This window comes from Panthera uncia, chromosome D1, assembly GCF_023721935.1.
Source record: "Panthera uncia isolate 11264 chromosome D1, Puncia_PCG_1.0, whole genome shotgun sequence".
In the NCBI taxonomy this organism is placed as follows: Eukaryota; Metazoa; Chordata; class Mammalia; order Carnivora; family Felidae; genus Panthera; species Panthera uncia.
The window spans coordinates 7,000,619-7,022,559 of record NC_064808.1 but is presented as its reverse complement, the minus strand read 5'-3'; the positions used below and the strand labels follow the sequence as shown (position 1 = coordinate 7,022,559).

At 55.2% G+C, this 21,941-nt stretch overlaps 1 protein-coding gene across 1 annotated transcript; it reads left to right on the top strand.

Moving 5' to 3' along the window:
* The first annotated feature begins 2,302 nt into the window (after positions 1–2,302).
* On the top strand, positions 2,303–21,824 carry FERMT3 (FERM domain containing kindlin 3). Its single transcript, XM_049643742.1, has 15 exons — positions 2,303–2,444; positions 3,024–3,196; positions 6,022–6,255; positions 6,485–6,604; positions 6,691–6,859; positions 7,083–7,185; positions 18,901–19,008; positions 19,171–19,305; positions 19,393–19,442; positions 19,535–19,659; positions 19,865–19,971; positions 20,108–20,341; positions 20,699–20,823; positions 21,326–21,467; positions 21,645–21,824. The coding sequence occupies exons 2-15, from the start codon at positions 3,037–3,039 to the stop codon at positions 21,822–21,824; spliced, it is 1,992 nt and encodes a 663-aa protein (XP_049499699.1). The 5' UTR covers positions 2,303–2,444; positions 3,024–3,036.
* Positions 21,825–21,941: the final 117 nt, after the last annotated feature.

Genomic DNA, 21,941 nt, shown 5'->3' with positions numbered 1-21,941 from the left:
TATGTCCTTGTAATTTTGTTTTGCTAAATGACTTTGAGGCTGAGGTCCCGCAGGGTTCCCACCTGGAGTGCGGGAGAGGTGGGAGTGTGAGTTGACTGGGGACCAGAGCCTCTTTGTAATGGGGCTGCCCTGGGTGACCTCCGTGCTTCGGTCACTAGGTGGCGCTGTCGCCCCACGCCAGCTGAAAGGGTTGGGGGGTGGGGTGCTTCCCTATCCAGAAGGGCACCAAACTCCAGAGGTTCGGGTAATTTCCTGTGCTGTTTCGCTCTTCACCCTCTAATCTCCGCCAGAAACCAGCTGGATGGAGAGAACACCAGCTCCCGGGCAAGAGCAAAAAATGTTTCCCGGTATGAGAGTCTTTGGACCACCTTCTTGGGAGACCCAATCTCAGCTGCTCTGTGTTTGCGTTTTGAGAGAACTCCCCGCTCTCACTTCTGGCTCTTTGGTCAGAGGAGGCCCCCGTGCACCTTTCTCCAGATTGGGTTTCATCCCGCACCAGCCACTTCCGCCATGCTGCCTCAAGTTCAACCCCAGTGAGATCAAAATCCTCCCGATGTGCCCGCTGGGGATACCGCATCCACCCCGGCCTGCTGTCAGTTGGCCCCGCTGTCACGAAAAACAGCGATAACGTTGCTGAGGCAGCCAGTGATTGGAAGGGCCTGAGGAGGACAGTAAAACTGTTGGGGACAGGCCCCTGATCCAGGGCGTACCTTCTGCCGCTGCCCTGATCAGAGCCCCCAGGGAACTGCCAGGAGACCAGGAAGACCTGAAGCATAGTCAGAATACTCACTTTCAATGAGCTTGTCAACAGTGCCCAGCATACGGCACCAGCCTTTACCTAGAGAACTCAATGGAACCGTTGAGATCCTGGAGACTGCCCCGTGGGAGCGGCCATGTCGAGGGCCTCGTGACACCATAGATGACGTCAGCAGGGGTGGGATCCCCAGCTAGTTGAGAACTACGAAGGAAGATCCTTCAATAAAGGATCATTTGGCAACCACACACACAAAAAAGACCTCACTGCTCTCAACCAAACTTCGAGTAGGCTTTTCATTCCACTTGAACGTGATTGCAGCAAACTCTAAAACCTTGGACTAGGGTGGGAGTGAAACTTCCTCATTTGCTCCAACGGAGCAGCTTTCTGAACTAGGAAGCTGCTGAGGCCAGCAGCCGGCTGCACTTCCTGCTGCCTTGACTTTGCATACACTGGCCTTCCCCAGGGAATCTCCGGCAGGCCCCCTCCTCCATCTGGGTGGCAAGTTCAGAAGGGCCTCATCTCCGCGGGCGCCCTGCTGCACTCCGGCGCTACTGACCAGAGGCTCTGTTCTCTCCGGCCCCAAACCCATTCTCTCCAGAAAGGCTCCATTCCTGCCAGGAGCCAGCAGTGAGCACAAGGCCTAAAGCTTACATCCCGTGTCCGACTTTGGCTCAGGTCGTGATCTCGCGGTTCGTGGGTTCGAGCCCCGCGTCGGGCTGTGTGCTGACAGCTCAGAGCCTGGAGCCTGCTTCGGATTCTGTGTCTCCTCCTCTCTCTCTTCCTCCCCTACTCACGCTCTGTCTCTCAAAAATAAAAATTAAAAAAAAAAAAACTTACATCCCAGTGCAGATGATGGGACCCTCCAAGGTCACATCTGAGTAGGGGCCTGACAGGAGGGACCCTTGGGGGTTACTGATCAAGCGTGTCACATGTGGAGGGACAGAGTGGAGGTGGGGTGGGGAGGTGGTGAATGACCAGGGACCAGTTTCTCTTCAGCCATTCCCCTGCACAGCTCTGAGGTTTACATGTTTAAAAACAGGCTCTTATGGGGGGCCCAGAAAAGAAAATTGTTTCCCCTTCGGGGTCTTCTTCAAGGGTCTGTGGTGATAAGGGACCTCTAGGGCTTGAACTTGCTTGACCTCCCAGGTTCCTAAATAACCCGGATCCGATCCTTTCAATGGCATGACTTTCTCTCTTGACAGCCCGGTGGTGTTTCATGGCCCAAAGGCCGCCACTTTGTGACAGGCTGGAGATGGGAGATGGCTTCCTACAGGGGACGGTTCGTGCAGGAAGCAGGAGTTGGTGGCTTTTCTGGTTTGAACCGAGCTTCCCTCCAGATGAGGGACACTTCGCGGTGGGGGGGGGGGGGGGGGGGGGGGGGCAGGGGGCACGGGCCCATTCCTTCCTTGCTTCCTGTGCTCACTGGGAACAAAGGTGGGGCCCCAACTGGAACCCTCCGCATGTTGGCAACTCGCTTCCTGCACCCAGCGCCAGCCCGCCCTGGGGAGGGGCTGAGCCCGCCCCACTCCTGATAAGGAGGTGCAAGGGGCTGCCCTCTGAAGGAAGCTCCAGAGAGAGAGAAGAGGGGGAAGGAAGCACTCACTGATCTGCAGGTGTTTAGACTGAGGCCGGGAGTGGGCGGTACTCCAGCCCCCACACCTGCAGCCCCCAAACCCTAACAGGCAAGGTAAGTGGGGCGGCGGCTGAAGGCCCAGGGACCCTTTCCTTCACCCTCCTATGGCCCCTCTGCCCACATGCCTCTCTCCACGGGGCACTCTGGACTTTCCACCACCCTAAAGAGGCCGTGGCTGGTTTGGGTTGTTTGGATCTGAGCTTTGGGCCAGGATTGGACGTATCTCCTGACCTGGGTCCACAACTCTCTCCAGGGTGGGCAGCTGCCACCCCTCCAGGGTGGGCTTGGGGGGCAAAATGGGAGCCGGGGAAGCAGAGAGGGGTTGTGCCGGGTGCTGGCTTCAAGCTGAGTGATCTTGGGTGAGCCCCCTTCTTACTTTTACCCGGACTCAGTCTTCCCATCTGGAAGGTGGGAGCGGGTCGGACAACACCAATTCAGTTAAACCACCGGTAATGGAGAGGGGGCCTGAGGCTTGCCTGGAACAAATTGGCACCCGTGTCTTGGACCCGTGATGCTGCCATGACATACTGGCCGCCTGTCCAGGTCACCACGGGGCCCCCCCCGGACTTGAACACGGGCAGCCTAGCAGGCCCCGGCACCCTGCCCACGTTGCCTCCTTCCCACCCTCTGTAGAGTCGCCGCAGCCATGGCGGGAATGAAGACTGCCACCGGTGACTACATCGACTCATCCTGGGAGCTGCGGGTGTTTGTGGGAGAGGAGGACCCGGAGGCCGAGTCGGTCACCCTCCGGGTCACGGGGGAGTCGCACATCGGCGGGGTGCTCCTGAAGATCGTGGAGGAGATTAGTGAGTGAACCGCTGTCCCCGCTGCTGACCTCAGCACCATGGGGCGGCTATAACTGGGTCCCTGGGCACTTCCGGGCCATCTGACTGTGCAGCTCTCGATAACCCTGCCGCAGTGACTCAGGCACCACCTTAATCATCTGGTTCCAAAAAAGACATTTCCCCAACTTCCCCTCCCTCCCGCGGTCTCCCTCCCTTCCTCCCACCCTAGCTGGTTCTGCTAAGTCCCCAGGGAGCAGACCTGGCCCCAGTCCGTTCGCCCACTCCTAGGGGCAAGAGGGGCCTTGCCCGGGCCGAGGCAGAGGTGCCATTCAGGGTCTGAGGGGAGACCAGGCCCGCTCCCATACCCTCTCTGCAGGGCGGAAGCCCTCTGCAGGCTGGTGACAGGCCTGGGCTGGGTGGGAAGGCCCTGCCCCCACAGGAAGTTACAGCACAGCAGCCTGTGGTACCAGGCAGGCGTGGAGAGGAGCGGGGCTAGTGACATGGGGGCTTCTTGTCCCCTTCCCCTGTTGGGGAGAGGGGCTGCCCCTTCCTGGGCGGGCAGCAGGCACACCCCCAAAAGGCAGAGCGGGAAGGCAGGCCCATGATCGTTTCAGCCAGGAGACCTCTGGGGCCTGGGCCACCTGCGGGTAGTAGCGGGGGGAGCGGGCAGGCTTCCTCAGACCCAGCCACCCCATCACGTGCAGCCTGGGAGGCAGATTAGTTGGCTTGTGGACGGACGGGCCCCCCGCCCCGGGGACAGCCTGGCCACAAGGCTGAGGTAGCGGGGGGCTTCCAACAGGCAGTGCCCACGAGGCTGTGAAAGCAGAAGTGGGGAACAGAGGGTCCCTCAGGAGACTGGGTGTCAGACCAAGAGGCCGCCGGGCCCAGGCTGAGCCAAAGCAGAGGGGGCGAAGAGACGGGGCCCCAAGGGAAGACCTGGTCGGCTTCCTGGCGGGGCACGCGAGCATTGCAAGAGGCCTAAACGAGTCAGTCAGACAGACGGACAGGCAGACCTGATCCCTCCACCCACTGCTGGGCCCACCGGGGAAAATCCCTTCGGCTCCTGTCCCCCGCAACGGGGACATTGTCCCCACCCCTCCTAATCCCGCTCATTCCTTAGTGTATCAATGTCTTACTGGGGCTCAGTCCAGCCAAACCCCGTGCCACCTGGAGTGTGGCCCGGCAGGTGAGACGGACCCCACAGCCGCCAGGACAGGGGGAGAGACAGACGGCACGGGGGCTGGAGCCAGGACAGGGAGACTCCCCAGGAGAGTCCCGACAGGGGGCCCATCACCGGGAGGGCAAGGAGTGATGTTGGAGCGTGGGGGTGTTCCGAACTGGGGCCTCCAGGCCAGGGAGGACGCCCGGAGCGTGACCAGAAGAGACTGGGGTGGTCGCCGGTAGGAGTTTGGACTACCCCGGAGGTGGAAAGTGGCCACCGAAGGGCCTTTCAGTGGCTAAGGCTCACACGTGGACAGGCCCCTCAGGTAGGGGGTGGGCTGGAGGCAGGGAGACAAGGCCTCTTACCGTGGGCAGTGAGCATGGGCAGGAGGGTGAGATTGGCATCGATTAAATGCGGAGGCTAAAAGTGAAAGAGACAGAGCTGAGGCCTGGCAGGGAGGTCCTGTCACCCGTGCTGAGAAGTCAGCAAGCAGGGAGAAGAGCCTCTGTCCAGCTTCAGGCAGAGTGAGTTTCACCCACCACGAGTGCTTCGGAGTCGCCGCATTTCTGTCCCAGAGGCAGGCGCATGGCCTGGTGAACAAGTTTCTGGAGGGGCCGAAGCCGGTGGGTGTGTGGGTTTCTGGCCTGGGGCGCGGGGCAGGGCCTGACCCCGAGGTGCCGTGCGTTTGGGGATCAGAGCAGGAAGACGAAGCTGTGGACTAGACGAGCCCCGGGAAGAGGCCGTGGTTGGGGAAGGACGGGGACCTGGAGCAGGGAAGGACGGGGGGCAGGCCGGAATAAAAGGGCCAAGGAGGACAAAACACGAACCAAAGGCAAGAGGAGATGGGGGAGTGGGTGCCACAAAGCCAAGAACAGAGCAAGAGCAGAGGCTCAAGCGTCTTGAGAGGTGGGCCAGATGGAGCCAGAGAATCTCTTGCATTTAAGCAGCTCTGTGACACTAAGGAGGGAACTGGAGGGAGGGCAGGGGCCAGCGCGGGTGGAGAGGGAGACCTGCGCCGCTGGTGAGGAAGGACTGGGCACGTTCTAGAGGGCTGGGCCCATTCCCTGTGCTCACCACACCTCAGCTCGCCGTCCTGGAGGGAGACGCGTCCCCTGTCACCAGCAGCAGCGCGAGAGAAGTCTTCACATTTCTGACCGTATCCTCCCTCGTTGGCATTCACGTGCCTGCGTCAAACGTCACAGACGCCGCGCAGGCGTCGTTCGGTGCCCACGGGCTCGGAGTGATGACTGCCCACATCTCACGAACTAGAAAACTGTGGCCCAGAGAGGTTAAGGCCTCGGCCAAGGTCACAGAGCTCGTAACCAAGAAATGTTTCCGGAGTGCCCGCTGCCGCGTGCCGGGCACGGTCCCAGGCTCCCAACAGGGCCTCTGCCTCCTGGGTTCCCAGGAAGGCCGGGGAGGTGCTGGATGGGGGGTGGGGGAGCCCAGTGGGCTGGAGGCACTAAGATCGGGGCACCTGGATCTGGGTTGGGGGCTTCCCCTGGGAAGTGAGGTCGCGACTGAGCCCGGAGAAATGAGCAGGGTCAGCCAGCAAAGAGCTATTCCGCTGTGACCTCAGTCCTAGGCCCGCCCTTGCCTTGGGCCGGGGAGGGACCGCGCTTGTGCTCCGCGCCCGGCGCGCCTCCGTGGCTGATGCACGTTCCCTTCCCCCGTGCCCCCACAGAGCGCAAGCAGGACTGGTCAGACCACGCCATTTGGTGGGAACAGAAAAGACAGTGGCTGCTGCAGACCCACTGGACGCTGGACAAGTACGGTATCCTGGCTGATGCCCGCCTCTTCTTCGGACCCCAGCACCGGCCCATCATCCTGCGGCTGCCCAATCGCCGCGCCGTGCGCCTCCGGGCCAGCTTCTCCCAGCCCCTCTTCCAGGCGGTGGCTGCCATCTGCCGCCTCCTCAGTGAGTCCCCTGCTGCTTCCCCACCCCCCACCCCCATCCTCCACCCTGCAAGGTCCTGCGAGGGGCCAGGTCTCCCTGCTTTACAAGGCCCAGTCACTGTCACCTTGTCCTTACGGTCCTGTTCCCTATCCCGCCTGCAGGGCCGTGACCTGCCCCAAAGTACCCAGGAGAGGAGCGGGAGGTCACGGGGCAGGTCCCGGGCCCCTGCTGAGGTCCCAGCTCCCCTCAGGTATCCGGCATCCTGAGGAACTGTCTCTGCTCCGGGCTCCTGAGAAGAAGGAGAAGAAGAAGAAGGAGAAGGAGCCGGAAGAGGAGTTGTATGACCTGACCAAGGTCGTCCTGGCTGGGGGTGAGCACAGACAGGCGGGGCAGGCCGGGGGCTGGGCACCGGCGCCGGGGCCCCTGAGGCCTGTTTGACCCCGACCTGCCCTCCAGGCGTGGCACCTGCGTTGTTCCGGGGGATGCCAGCCCACTTCTCAGACAGTGCGCAGACCGAGGCCTGCTATCACATGCTGAGCCGGCCGCAGCCACCGCCGGACCCCCTCGTGCTGCAGCGCCTGCCTCGGCCCAGCTCCCTGTTGGACAAGACCCAGCTCCACAGCAGGTGCACGGCTGGCCGGGTCTGCGCCCCGGAGCCATGTCCCCTTGTGTCCGGGCTCCCACCTCCAGGTCCATGCCCTCCCCTGTATCCTTACCCCAAATCCATACCTCCTGTCTCCGGGCCTTTCTTATATGCGTGCTTGCCCCCAAGCCCCCTGCCCAGCCCCCACCACGCCCCGGAACCTTTCCTGTCTCAGCCCTGACCTCTGCCCTGTGCTGTGGGCCAGGTGGCTGGACTCGTCGCGGTGCCTCATGCAGCAGGGTGTCAAGGCGGGGGACATGCTCTGGCTTCGCTTTAAGTACTACAGCTTTTTCGACCTGGATCCCAAGGTGAGCTGGGTCGGGGCGGGGGGGGGGGGGCTGGGTCGATGAGACATGCGGATTTAGGGTCGGGGGTCTGGGCTCGGGGAACGCGAGAGACTAGGAGGGCGTCTGCCGATCCACACTCCTGTTTATTAGTTCCGCCAACAAGGTGCTGAGCCGGGACCGACGTCAGGCCTGTCTCTCAGGGGGGTGTCAGGCAGGTAGTGACCGCAGAGCAGTGTAGACAGCGGCGAGTGCCCCCAGCAGTCTGCTCCGGTGGCAGATACCTGGCACCTGGACTCAGAGAAGGCTTCCTGGCAGCGGTGACGCTGTAGGTTTGGGTGGGCAGGGGCGAGGCTTGGCGGGCAGGGGCTGCGTGTGTCTCCCCCTCCCTGACCGCCGTCCCCACCGGCGATCGACGGGCTCCATGCGTCCCTCTCAGAAACTGTCAGGCCCCCCACACGTGCTCCCTTACCTGTGACCCCTTCTCTTGCCCCCCCGCCCTTTACTGCAGAAATTCTAAATGCTGTTTTCAGTGTCCTTGCTCCCCGGACTCCTGCCTCCTGGTTCCAAGTCTTTCCTATGGGTGCTCCTGGACTCCCTCTCTCTCCTCAGCCAAATCTGTCCTAGCGTCTTCTGTCCCCATCCACACAGTGGAAGCACACCTGCTGTTTGTCCGCTGCTCACTGAGAGCTGGGGCGAGGCGAGCGGGGGGGTGGGGGGGTGTCTCCAGATATCCTGTCCGGGTTCCCCCGGTCTCCTCCTGTCCCCGCAGCCTCTGGGGGTCAGCAAGCCCAGAAACTCACTCCTCAGCCATCCTTAACCCCCTTTGCCCATTACAGCTCACAAGTGCGTCATGTCCAGCATAGACATTGTCCCCTGAGCTCTAGACTCAAGTGTCCAGGCGGCCCCGCTCAGCTCACAGACCTGCCTGAACAAAGTCCTGATTCCCAGCCTGCCCGGGACATCCTCCCACCTTTCATGGAGTCGTTACGCAAGGCCGCACTTACACCATTCTGGATCCTTCCCTTTCCCTCCCTCCCACCTCATCCATCTTTGCGTCCCCGTTCACCAGTCCCTTGAATGAAAACCCCAAACCACCTGCTTTTCGTCTGTGTCACGTGGGTTGGCGCACTCCCCACCCTCCGCACCGCACCTAGAATGAGCATACCCTAGGGGTCAACTCACTCCTATGGCCGCTTACTGCCCCCCCCCCCCGCTGCCCAGCCCCCAGGCCATTGCCTGATCTGGTCCCTGCGCACCTATCTGTCCCCCTTCCTCCCCTCTACACTCAGCCCCTCCCTCTCCTGGGGATTTGTTGTTGTTTCCTTCTGTTTCTCCTGCCTTCCTTCCCTTGAGCGGTTTCCATGATTCCATTTTATCTCCTTTATATTAGTTTATTTAGCTATACTTAAAAACTTTCTTTTTTAAGTTTATTTATTTTGAGAGACAGATAGAGAGTGAGCAGGAAAGGGCAGGGAGAGAGAAAGAGAGAGAATCCCAAGGAGGCTCCATGCTGCCAGTGTGGAGCCTGACCCTGGGCTCGAACTCACAAACCGTGAGATCATGACCTGAGCCGAAACCAAGAGTCGGACGCTTAACTGACTGAGCCACGCAGGCGCCGCTCCACCCCCGCCAAAAATTTTTTGAGTGGTTGCTTTAGGGGTTATAGTACACATACACTATTACCATCCAATAATATTCTACCACTTCTGCACGAGAACCTGACAACAGGACGGTTGTATGTCCCCTCCCAGCCTCTATATTCTCGTTATCACATTCTTGGATTCTGCTTGTGTCAAAGCCTGCAAGACATTGCCATTCTTGTCGTTGCTGTCATTATGACGGCTGTGTCGAGAAATAATCCACATACCATATCATTGGTCCATTCAGAGTGTATAACCCAATGGTTTCTGGTACATTCACAGAGCTGGGCAGCCATCAGCACATTCTGTAACATTTTCATCACCTCCTCCAAAATCATCCCCATCAGCAGTCCCTCCCGTTTATTCCTGACCCTCAAGCCCCAGGCAACTCCTAGTCTCCCTTCTGTGTCTCTAGATTTGCCCTTTGCAGGCGTTTCATATACATAAGATCTCACAGTGTGTGGCTTTTTGTGACTGGCTTCTTTCCGTTGGGATCATGGTTTCATGTTTTAGCGTGTTTCGCTGTTTTATTCCTTTTTATTGCAAAATGGTATTTAAAAAAAAAAAACAACTGTAATGTTTATTTTAGAGAGAGAGAGAGAGAGAGAGCGCACACATGAGCAGGGAGGGGCAGAGAGAGAGGGAGACACAGAATCCGGAGCAGGCTCCAGGCTCCGAGCTGTCAGCACAGAGCCCAACGCAGGGCTCAGACTCACGAGCTGTGAGATCGTGACCTGCGCTGAGGTCAGAGGCTTAAGCGACAGAGCCACCCAGGCGCCCCGCAAAATGGCATTTCGTTGCGTGGGTGTGCCACATTTTATTTATCCATTCAGCAATCACAAGATGTTTCATTTCCCCCCGCCCACATGTTGGCTATTAACGAATGATGCTTCCGTGAATATCCACGTACAGGTTTTTTTGAGCGGTCGTATCTTTTCATTTCTTTTGGGTGTACATCTAGGAGTAGAACGGTTGAGTGGCCATCACTATTATTTTTTACTTTAACCAGTCAGTCCTTTTTTGTGAAACTGTGTTTTGTGATAGCTGGAGATCCCCCCAGGCAGGTTGGGAGAAATGATACACAGAGGGGCGCCTGCCTGGCTCAGCTGGTGGGGCGTGTGATTCGTGATCTCGGGGTTGTGAGTTCGCACCCCCCCCGTTGGATGTAGAGGTTACTGAAAAATAAAATATTAGGGGTGCCTGGGTGGCTCAGTTGGTTGGGCATCCAACTCTTGATATCGGCTCTCTCAAAAGAAATACACTTTTGAACATAAATAAATAAAATAAAATCTTAAAAAAAAAAGAATCCCCGAGATCCTAGATACCCGGGTACCCTTTCCCCAGTGTCTACGGACAGTATCAAAACCAGGATGTTGACATCAGAATAATCAAGATTCATTTCCGTCAGCCAACTGTCCTGTAAAGACATTTTTAAAAATATAACAGTCTTTTATTTCTGCCCACACATTCACCGTTCCCTGTCTCTTTATTCCTGTGCATAGATACAGATTTCCAGCTGGTATCATTTTCTGTCCGCCCAAAGGACTTCCTTGAACATTTCTTGTGGTGCTTGATCTAGTGGTGATGATTCTTTCTCAGCTTTTGTATGTCTGAATAACTCGTTATTTTGCCTTTGATTGTGAGAGCTCGGTGTAGAGTCCTCGGTTGACAGTTTTGTTACTTAACGGCACTCTGAAGAAATGTCCCCACACCGTCCTGTGGCTTGCGTGGCTCCCAGCAGGGTCCCCTGTCATTCTTTATTCATGTGTATGTAATGTGTCTTTTCTCCTGACTACTTTTATGATTTCTGAATCACTGCCTTAAAACAACGTGATTATCATGTGCCTTGGTTCCCTTCAGGTTTCTCATGCGTGGGATTCAGTGAGCTTCTTGTATCTGTGAGTTGATAGTTTGTGTCAAATTTGAAAAATTTTATATATATATATATATATTTTTTTTTTTTAAACATTTATTCATCTTTGAGAGACAGAGAGAGACAGAGCATCAGGGAAGGGGCAGAGAGAGGGAGACATAGAATCGGAAGCAGGCTCCAGGCTCCGAGCTGTCAGCACAGAGCCCGACGCGGGGCTCGAACTCACAAACTGCGAGATCATGACCTCAGCTGAAGTCGGACACTCAACTGACTGAGCCACCCAGGCGCCCCAAATTTGAAAAATTTTGCAGAGATTTCTTCCTGCCCCCTCTCTTGATGAGATTCTAACTATATAAACTATTGGACTACTTAGGATTGTCCCACAGCCCACTGATGCCCTGTTCGTTTTTTTTTAGATGTCTCTTCAAGTCTTATTTTTTAAAAAAAATTTTAATGTTTCTTTATTTTTGAGAGAGAGAGACAGAGAGAGAGAGACAGAGCACAAGCAGGGGAGGGGCAGAGAGAGAGGGAGACACAGAATCTGAAGCAGGGTCCAGGCTCCGAGCTGTCAGCACAGAGCCCGATGTGGGGCTCGAACTCACGAATCATAAGATCATGACCTGAGTCGAAGTCGGACGCTTATGGGACTGAGCCACACAGGCACCCCGCCCCCCCCAGCCTTACTTTTCTGTGCTGCATTTTGTGTAGGTCTCTTGCTCTTCTTTTTTTTTTTTTTAATGTTTATTTATTTATTTTGAGAGAGAGAGAGAGGCAGAGAGAGAGGGAAAGGGAAAATCCCAAGCAGACTCCACTCTGTCAGAGCAGAGCCCGATGTGGGGCTTGAACTCATGAACTGTGAGATCATGACCTGAGCAGAAATCAAGGGTTGGCCACTTAACCAACTGAGACACTCAAGCGCCCTCTTGCTATATCTTCAAGTTTACTGATCTTTTCTTCTGCCACATCTAATCTGCCGTGGATTTCATGCCTAGAAGTTTAATTGTGACCTTTTTAATAGTTTCCATGTCTCTCCTTAACATGCTCCTGCTTTTTCTCTACCTCCTTCAACACACGTGATATATTTATAATAACTTTTCCTGATTGTTACCTACTCATTCTATCATCTGTCTCATTTCTGGATCTGTTTCTATGGACTCCTCATTATGAGTTGTATTTTTCTGCTTGTTTTCATCCCTGGTCATTTTTTTTTTTTTAATGTTTATTTATTTTGGAGAGAGAGAGAGAGAGTGTGTGAGGAGAGGAGGGGAGAGAGAGAGAGAGAGACCCAGAATCCTTAGCAGGCTCCAGGCTCTGAACCGTCAGCACAGAGCCCCGATGCGGGGCTTGAACTCACAAACCGCGAGATCGTGACCTGAGCCGAAGTCGGCTGCTTAACCGACGGAGCCACCCGGGCGCCCCGCCTGGTCATTTTTTATTTGATGCCAGACAATGCAATCTTTTTATGTTCTTGGGTGCTAGATTTTTTTTTTTTTTTTTTGTAGTCCTTTAACTATTTTTAAACTTTGTTTAGGGATGAAGTTAAACTACTTAGAGACAGTTCAATCCTTCCAAGGCTTGCTTTGAATATTAATTAGACAGGACAAAAGCAGCCGCTCATCTAGGGCTAATTTACCCCATTACTGAGACAATTGCCTTCTGAGAACTCTTCCCAATGTGCCATGCATCATGAGGTTTCTTTAATCTGGCTTTTGGGGAACGTGAACCGTTTCCCCCCGTAGGTTACTGCTGGCAAATGTTCCACCTGGCTCCTTTCAAATGTTTCTTTTCCCATCAGCTTTGGGTAATTTCCTTCCACACATACGTCGATCAGTGCTTAGCTAAAGACTCAGGAGGAGCCCTCTGCTGCTCTCCGGAGCTTTCTCTCTGGGCAGCTCTCTCCTCTCCAGTCCTCTGTCCTGTGAAATCTAGCTGCCGTGAACTCACCAAATGCTCAACTCCATTTCTTCACCTCGGGAAATAGGCTGGGCTCTCTCTGGGCAGTAAGCAATCTGGGGCAATCTTAGGATTCGCTGTGTTTGTTTCCCTTCCGTCGGGACCACTGTTCTGTGTGGTCTCTTGTCCAACATCTAAAATCCAGCGACGGGTCTTTGTTGTTCTCTTTGTTTTTATTTTTTTCGAGATTGTATTTGTAAGTAATCTCCACATGCCTCGCGGGGCTTGAACTCACAACCCCGAGATCAAGAGTCATATGCTTTGCCAATGAGCCAGCCAGGCGCCCCTGTTCTCGTTTGTTTTTAAAACAAAAGTTTAAAAACAACATTTTCTTATAGTGCACAATTGTTATATTTTATTTTCTTATTTTTCTATTAATTGTGCACAGTTAGAAGAGAGACCCCCTCCCCACATGGCTCTCTGGATATTCTCTACGTGGCTGTGGCTTCTCCTTTGGGGTGGATCACGTTAGGTAATCAGTCAGCGTCATTGTTCCCTTGGAACCGTAGAGTGGGATCCCTGCACAGCTGCTGTCCTTGGACTGCCCTTGTCTATTTCCTGGGAATTCCTCTACTGGACTTCTTGGTTCCTGAATCTTCTGTGTTCCTCTGTTGACTCATTCCTTCATTTTTTTTTTTAATGTTTTATTTATTTTTGAGAGAGACAGAGACAGAGACACAGAATCCAAAGCAGGCTCCAGGCTCTGAACTGTCAGCACAGAGCCCGACATGGGGCTCGAACTTATGAACCACTAGATCATGACCTGAGCTGAGGTCGGATGCTTAACTGACGGAGCCACCCAGGCGCCCCTCACTCATCATTCTGAATGAAACATATATTTCGGCAGCTTCCCCTAACCTGATAAAGGCGTTGAAATCCTGCATGTCTGAAAAGTTCACTACTCTGCCCTCACGTGCGTGATAGTTTAGCCAGGTGTAGAATTCTAGGTTGGAAACATTCTTCTGCCACATCTGAAGCCACCTTCCCCTCGTCCTTCTGGTTCTCGGTGTTACTATTGCGGAGTCTAGTGCCATTTTTATTTTTAGTCCTTTCGTATGAGACCTTTTTATTTTTTCTTGGACGGGGAGGGGAGGTACCAGAAGCTTTTAGATCTTCTCTTTATCTCATGATGCTTTGAAATCTCTCAATACTATGTCCTAGTAAGGATCTATCTTTGTTGACTGACCTGCACACTTGCGGAGCCCTTTCAAGTCAGAAACCTGAGTCTTTCAGTTCTGGAGAAATACCCTAAATAATCTCAATCATTTCCTCCCCGCCAGTTTTCTATTCCTTTCTGCTGGAACTCAGTCGATATTAGACCCCCTGGATTGATTCTTCAAAGAAAACAATGTAGACATTTATCGTGTCTTTCTCATTTTTTAAGGTTCTTTCTTTCTTTCTTTCTTTCTTTCTTTCTTTCTTTCATGTTTATTTTTGAGAGAGAAAGAGACAAAGCATGAGCGGGGGAGAGACAGAGAGAGAGAGAGAGAGAGAGGGAGGGAGTCATAGAATCTGAAGCAGGCTCCAGGCTCTGAGCTGTCAGCACAGAGCCCGACACGGGGCTCGAACCCACGAACCGTGAGATCCTGACCCAAGCCAAAGTCAAATGCTTAACCGACCGAGCCACCCAGGTGCCCCTAAGATTTTTTATTTTTAAGTAATCTCTACACCCACTGTGGGGCTCAAGCTCACAATCCCGAGATCAAGAGTCGCACACTCTACCAACTGAGCCAGTCAGGCGCCCCTTGTTCTTTTTTTTTTTTTTTTTCAACGTTTATTTATTTTTGGGACAGAGAGAGACAGAGCATGAACGGGGGAAGGGGCAGAGAGAGAGGGAGACACAGAATCGGAAGCAGGCTCCAGGCTCCGAGCCATCAGCCCAGAGCCCGACGCGGGGCTCGAACTCACGGACCGCGAGATCGTGACCTGGCCGAAGTCGGACGCTTAACCGACTGCGCCACCCAGGCGCCCCAGTTGTTCTTTGTCATTTCTAAGTTTGTTGCCTTTTTGTTTTACTTTCTGGACAGTGCTTTGACTTATCTTTCAAATGATGTGTTGAATTTTTAATTTCTGCAACTACCCTTTTACGTTCTAAGAGCTCTTGTCTTCGGAGTGTTCCTTTGTAAAGTTTTTTGTTTTTTGTTTTAGTATAACATACTTTTAGAGCAATGTACAAATGTATCCAACACATCAAGCAACAGGACTTTACCAGCCCCCAGAAGCCTCCTTCCTACCACTTCTAGGCAGTATCTCCCATGGTTGGGGCGGCACTAAGATTAATCCTAACACGATAGATGGTTTTGGCTGTGTTGAAATCTACATCAATGAAATCACGCAGTTGTCTGGCTGTTGCCACTCAGCATTATGTTTGTATGATTCACATGCTTGTATGTTACACATAGTTGTAGCCTATTCTCTCTCATTGGTGTGCAACGTTCCTTTATGTCAATACACCCCAATTCACTGTCCGTTCTACTGCTGATGGGCATTGCACAATCTCCAGATTGAGACGATTACGAATAAGGATGCTACGAACATTCCTGTAATGTCTTCCAATGAACATGGGCACACATTTCTGCACACATTTCTCAGCAGGTGCATGAGAATGTCCCTTGTTCCACAACCTTACTGGCACTTGGTATTTCCTCTCTTTTTTTTTGTGGTAACCATTCTGGTAGGTGTGTAATGGCCCCTCGTATGGTTTTTTTGCTTATTTGTTGTTGTTTTTTTAACAGCTTTACTTAGCTGTAACTTACATGCCAACAAAATCACTCAGTGTAAGCATGCAGTTCGATTATCTTTAGCAAATTTACACAGTTGTGCAGCCATCACCACAATCAAGTTTTGAGGGAGGTATTTCATCACCCCAGAAATTTCTCTAGTGCTATTTGTAGTAACTGCCCCTCCCACCCCCAACCCCAGACAACCACTATGTGCTTCCTATGCGACTTTAATTCACATTTCCCTGATGACTAATCAGGTGGAGCCCTTTTTCATATGGCTACTAGCCATTTGGATATCCTCTTTTGTCAAGTTTCTGTTCAACTTTTCTTTTTTTTTTTTGACAACTTAAGAAAAATTTTTTTTTATGTTTATTTATTTTTGAGACAGAGAGAAACAGAGCATGAATGGGGGAGGGTCAGAGAGAGAGGGAGACACAGAATCGGAAGCAGGCTCCAGGCTCTGAGCTGTCAGCACAGAGCCCGACGTGGGGCTCGAACTCACAAACCGTGAGATCATAACCTGAGCCGAGGTCGGATGCTCAACAGACTGAGCCACCCAGGCGCCCTTTTTTGACAACTTTTAATGTTGAATTGCTTATCTTTCCTATTGCTTTATAGGAAGTCTTTATATATTCTGTACGTGAGTAATACTTTGTCAGATAAGTATATTGTGACTGTGTCTTCCCACCCCGTGCTTTGCCTTTTCATTCTCTTGATGGTTTATTTTGATAAAAAGACCTTCCTAATTTTAATATAATCTGCCTTCTATTTTCAAATATTTTTTTTTCTTTTATGATTGATATCTTTTGTGTCCTGTTTAAGAAATCTTTTTTTTTTTTTTTTTTTGGGGGCGCCTGGGTGGCGCAGTCGGTTAAGCGTCCGACTTCAGCCGGGTCACGATCTCGCGGTCCGTGAGTTCGAGCCCCGCGTCAGGCTCTGGGCTGATGGCTCGGAGCCTGGAGCCTGTTTCCGATTCTGTGTCTCCCTCTCTCTCTGCTCCTCCCCCGTTCATGCTCTGTCTCTCTCTGTCCCAAAAATAAAAAACGTTGAAAAAAAAGAAATCTTTTTTTTTGGAGGGGAGGGCGCCTGGGTGGCTCAGTCGGTTGAGCGACCGACTTCGGCTCAGGTCATGATCTCACGGTTTGTGAGATCTCTCTCTCTGCCCCTCCCCTACTCATGCTCTGTCTCTTTCTGTCTCAGAAATAAATAAACATTAAAAAAAAAGAATATATATATTTTTAATTCCAAGATCACAAAGATGTAGTCCTATTTTTCTCTAAAAGCTTTATTGTTTTAACTTTAGTATTTAGATCTGCGGTCCAGCTGGAGAGACAAGTTGACCAATGGAACCACAGAGAGTCAGAGAGAGACCCATACGTTTATATTCCCCTGACTTAGAACAAAGGGGACCCCAGGGTCACTGGGAACGGATAAATGAATCAATAAATGATACTGGGTCCATTGGATACCTATATATGTATTTTTAATGTTTATTTATTTTAAGAGGGAGTGAGGGAGTGAGCATGAGCAGGGGTGGGGCAGAGAGAGAGAGAAAGAGAATCTAAAGCAGGCTCCACATCCAATGCTGAGCCCAACACAGGTCTCGATCTCATGACCACTAGATCACGACCTGAGCTGAAATCAAGAGTCAGATGCTTAACCGACTGAGTCACCCAGGCGCCCCAGGGTACCCATGTTAAAAACAAACAAACAAATATCCACATACAAATACCAATTCCAGCTGGACTGCAGTCTTAATTACTAAACCTTTATAATTATGCTCCTTTTAAACACAGCATTCTGTCCTTGTTTTAGGAACGCAGCATTTTGTCTTTCTAAGGATTTTGACTGGTTGAAGTTTTCTTCTGCTCCCTACTGATTTCATTTCCTCTAAGCTCTTTCTCTGCTGTTCATCTTGGTCCCTGTGGTTGACGTCAGCAGCTTCCCTTACACGCGGGTGATCCCTGCCTGCCCTTTCGTGGTGAGAGGCAAGGCTCCGGGAAGCCCCTGAAAACCCTGAGCCGGTGAATAGAGCTTGGCACTCTGGGGGCTTCCTGGGGGCGCTGGGGTAAGGATGCCGTTTTTTGTAAGGGGTTTCTCTTTGGCTCGTCAGTTTCTCAGCCGTGAACCCTCTGATCTCCCGACTGGGAACAGAGGGCTCACTGCCAATGTCTTAGGCGACCGTGGGACTTGGGGGAGTCTCACCTTTCAGAACGTCAACTTTCTTCATCTGTTTCGAGCACAGTGCCGTCCCTCGCCCAGCTGTGCCTAGACTGTCTCTGGCTCACCATCGCCAGAGCGTAAATCTCTCCTCTGCCAGGTGCCTGGCTGTCACTGGGCTGCAGGGAGTGGGGGCACCGGCTCCTTTGAGACCCCTTCTGCCGTCCTCACGGCAGCCCACCCTCACCCCTCGGCCGGAGGATCCCGGTGGGGAGCCGCCACGTGCCCTGGATGCCTCTGTCCGGATCTGTGTTCTTTTTGCTGTTTGTTTTCCGCCTATTTTCAGAACTCATTAGTGCCTCTACCGCAGAACAGGAGAGGGGAGACGGGTTAGCAATCCCGGCTCTCTCTCTCCCCGTAACTCAGTTCCCGTTCCCGTTTCTGCTTTCCATCTTCCAAAATGTCGTCCGCGTGCCTCACCTGCAAGGATTCCCGCTCCCTTCGTCCCTTTGGGTTGACCCTTTTTACGCCTTTGCTGTCAGTTGTGGCGGGTTGCAGGGGGACCATGGGCTTGGTCTTCTGACCCGTGAGCTTTGCAGTCCCTGTTCCTTCTTTCTGGAAGGTTCTTCCTATCACTCTTCCCGTCAGTGGCCCGTGGCCATCCTTCAGGCCGCAGGGCAGTCCGACATCTCCTCAAGGACAACTCCCCTGAATGCTTCCTCACGAGGAGCTCCATGCATCCCAGTTCCATCCTCTGTCATCGCCATCGTCCTCGTGGTGCCCTTTTCCAAGGGCACGAGTGAAAGGCCCCACGGAAGCTACTTCCTTGATTGCTTTTATCGAAGTCTTGAATCACCTTACTCATTCATTGATTGGTTTACTCGGTCCCCCTTCTGCCCCCCCACAGGCACGCAGTAGACACGCAGTCGACGTTGGTCCGGGAAGCTTTTTTTTTTTTTTAATTTTTTCTTAATGTTTATTTATTTTTGAGACAGAGAGAGACAGAGCATGAATGGGAGAGGGTCAGAGAGAGAGGGAGACACAGAATCTGAAGCAGGCCCCAGGCTCCGAGCTGTCAGCACAGAGCCCGACGCGGGGCTCGAACTCACGGACCGTGAGATCATGACCTGAGCCGAAGTCGGACGCTTAACCGACTGAGCCACCCAGGCGCCCCTGGTCCGGGAAGCTTTACAGAGAGATCGGTGCCACTTGCCCGGGCAGGCCATACGGCTGGAGTTGGGGGTCTGCTGCCTGTGTGGGGCCGCTAGACGAACTTGGCACTGTGCAGGGGGCAGGGCTGGAGGCTGAGGCTCAAGGGGTCGGGGCGCACAGGGTGCTGGGGGCACTTGGCACCTGACCAACCCAGCCTCCCCCACCCCTGCCGCAGACGGACCCGGTGCGGCTGACCCAGCTGTACGAGCAGGCGCGGTGGGACCTGCTGTTGGAGGAGACCGACTGCACCGAGGAGGAGATGATGGTGTTTGCAGCCCTGCAGGTGCCCGGCGGGCCAGGGCACCTGGGGGGCCGGGGCGCGGGCCAGACCCAGGGCAGGGGGGGGTCTTCCGGGGTGGGGCCCCATCTTCGGGACGCCCCGCTTAGGGCCCTGTGGGCTCCTGGGCTGCCCACCCAGCCCTCCCTGGCCATGTGCCCCACCCAGTACCACATCAACAAGCTGTCCCAGAGTGGGGAGGCGGGCGAACCCGCCGCCGCAGACCCCGGGCTGGACGACCTGGACGCGGCCCTGAACAACCTGGAGGTGAAGCTGGAGGGGTCGGCGCCCACAGACGTGCTGGTGAGGAGGAGCCCGGGTCGGGCTGGCGTCGGGGTCAGGGTCGTGTGCGGAGACCTGGCCCTCCTCTGACTCCTCTTCCCCCCCCAGGACAACCTCACCACCATCCCAGAGCTCAAGGACCATCTCCGGATCTTCCGGTGAGTTCGGGCCCAGGGTCGGCAGCGCCGCTGGAGGGGGCCCAGTGTGGAGACGGAGCACACAGCCTGTCACACACCTGCCTCACCCTCAGGCCCCGGAAGCTGACCCTAAAAGGGTACCGCCAGCACTGGGTGGTGTTCAAGGAGACCACGCTGTCCTACTACAAGAGCCAGGAGGAGGCCCCGGGGGACCCCATTCAGCAGCTCAACCTCAAGGGTGAGTGAGGGGCCGCCGGGCCAGGACGGGGACAAGGGCAGGAGCTGGCTGGGGGCCCACCTGGCCCACCTCAGTTTCCCCCTCGGGGTAGAGGGAAGATACCTCTGTCCTGAGGCACTGTGCTGGGCCGGCATTCTCCCAGGGACCTCTCAGGCAGGCCCCCCCCCCCCACCAGCCTCCTACCCACCCCTTCGTCTCCCTCTAGGCTGTGAGGTAGTCCCCGATGTCAATGTCTCCGGCCAGAAGTTCTGCATCAAACTCCTAGTACCCTCCCCCGAGGGCATGAGTGAGATCCACGTGAGGTGCCAGGATGTAAGTGAGGGCCGGGCAGGGGTCAGCGCCGGGCCGAAGCCGGAGTGGGGCTGGGGACAGGGCCGGGGTGGGGGTGGGGTGCCGAACCAGAGCCCGGCGAGCCCCTCACCACCCTCCCCTGTTCCTCGCACCCCAGGAGAAGCAGTACGCCCACTGGATGGCCGGCTGCCGACTGGCCTCTAAGGGTCGCACCATGGCAGACAGCAGCTACGCCAGCGAGGTGCAGGCCATTCTGGCCTTCCTCAGCCTGCAGCGGACGGGTGGCGGGGGCTCAGGCAACCACCCCCAGGGCCCTGACGCCTCTGCCGAGGGCCTCAACCCCTACGGCCTTGTTGCCCCACGCTTCCAGCGGAAGTTCAAGGCCAAGCAGGTGCCAAAGGAAGTGGGTGGGGGGAATGACCACGGCTTTTACCTGGCCACCCTTGGCCCCTGGATCTCCACACAGCCTTCCTCTAGAAAGCCACGTGCTCACTCGTTCCTTCTCCTACCCTTGTCCTTGAGACGAGCATGCTGGTCCCCACCCCCTGGGAGGGGTCACGGCCCGGCTGCCCGAGTCCACCTCAGGGCCTGGCTCAGCAACCGTCTGCTGAGTGGTGCGAGGGCGCCCAGTGGAGGCCCCGCACTGGGCCCCGCCCCTGCTCCAGGCTCAGCATCCGGTCTCCCTGATGGGGACAGGCAGGGGGTCTCGGGGACTTCGGGGCCGCCCCTCACCAATGTGGTCCCGCAGCTCACCCCACGGATCCTGGAAGCCCACCAGAACGTGGCCCAACTTTCGCTGTCCGAGGCCCAGCTGCGCTTCATCCAGGCCTGGCAGTCCCTGCCTGACTTTGGCATCTCCTATGTCGTGGTCAGGTACGGGCCCCGCCCCAGCTCCCCTCTGGCCTCCCCTCCTGCCTGGAGAGGGGCACCCCCGAAGCCTCCCTTCCTGCTCTGTGCGGGCGCCCCCGCAGCAGACACCAGAGCAAGAGACCAGGCCAGGAGGGCAGGAGTCCCAGCTCCTGTCCCAGCTCTGCCGCAGCCCGGTCCCTCTCGAGGCCGCGGTCCGCTGCTATGACACGGAGTGCCCTCTGCCCGCTTTCCCAGCCTGCAGAGACAGCCAGGCAACAGATGACGCCGGTACCCACAAAAGTCGTTACCGAAAGGCCTGGACACTTTGCCTGAGGCCGCCAAGAATGCTAGTATAACGATTAGATCAGTTAACCCTCGTCTTCCAGAAGAGGAACTCGAGGCTCAGAGAACCTAAATGACAGGAGCACAGCGTGCTCCGGAGCACGGCACCGGGCTATCTGGGGGGGCTCTGGGGCCCGTGCAGGGCAGGGCTCTTGCTCACACTCTGTCCTCCCCGGGGAACTAGGTTCAAGGGCAGCAGGAAGGATGAGATCCTGGGCATCGCCAACAACAGACTGATCCGCATCGACTTGGCCGTGGGCGACGTGGTCAAGACCTGGCGCTTCAGCAACATGCGCCAGTGGAACGTCAACTGGGACATCCGGCAGGTGGGCCAGGAGTGAGGACGGGGCGGGGGTGGGGGGGGTGGGGGTGGGGGGTGGGGAAGCAGGGTGCGGCCAGGGGTGGGGCCAGACCGCAGCGGCCAGGCCAGACCCAGCCAGGGCAGGACCGGGGCTGCTCTCTTATCCCACCCCCACCAGCCCCTCTGACCGCTCACTCTGCAGGTCGCCATCGAGTTTGACGAGCACATCAACGTGGCTTTCAGCTGCGTGTCTGCCAGCTGCCGCATTGTGCACGAGTACATCGGGGGCTACATTTTCCTGTCGACAAGGGAGCGGGCCCGCAGGGAAGAACTGGACGAGGACCTCTTCCTGCAGCTCACAGGAGGCCACGAGGCCTTCTGAGGCCTGTCTTATTGTCCCCACTTTGCTCACTACCTGCTCTGGCCACTCCTAAGCCCACACCCTCTCCAGACAGGCACTGAGCTGGGCACGCTCCCCTGCTGTCAGCTGGCTTCGTGC

Coding starts and splice junctions, on each gene's coding strand:
- FERMT3 (XM_049643742.1), top strand. CDS start 3,037: ATGGCGGGAATGAAGACTGCCACCGGTGACTACATCGACTCATCCTGG. Junction 6,256..6,484: donor TGCCATCTGCCGCCTCCTCA/GTGAGTCCCCTG, acceptor AGCTCCCCTCAG/GTATCCGGCATCCTGAGGAA. Junction 19,660..19,864: donor TCAGCAGCTCAACCTCAAGG/GTGAGTGAGGGG, acceptor GTCTCCCTCTAG/GCTGTGAGGTAGTCCCCGAT.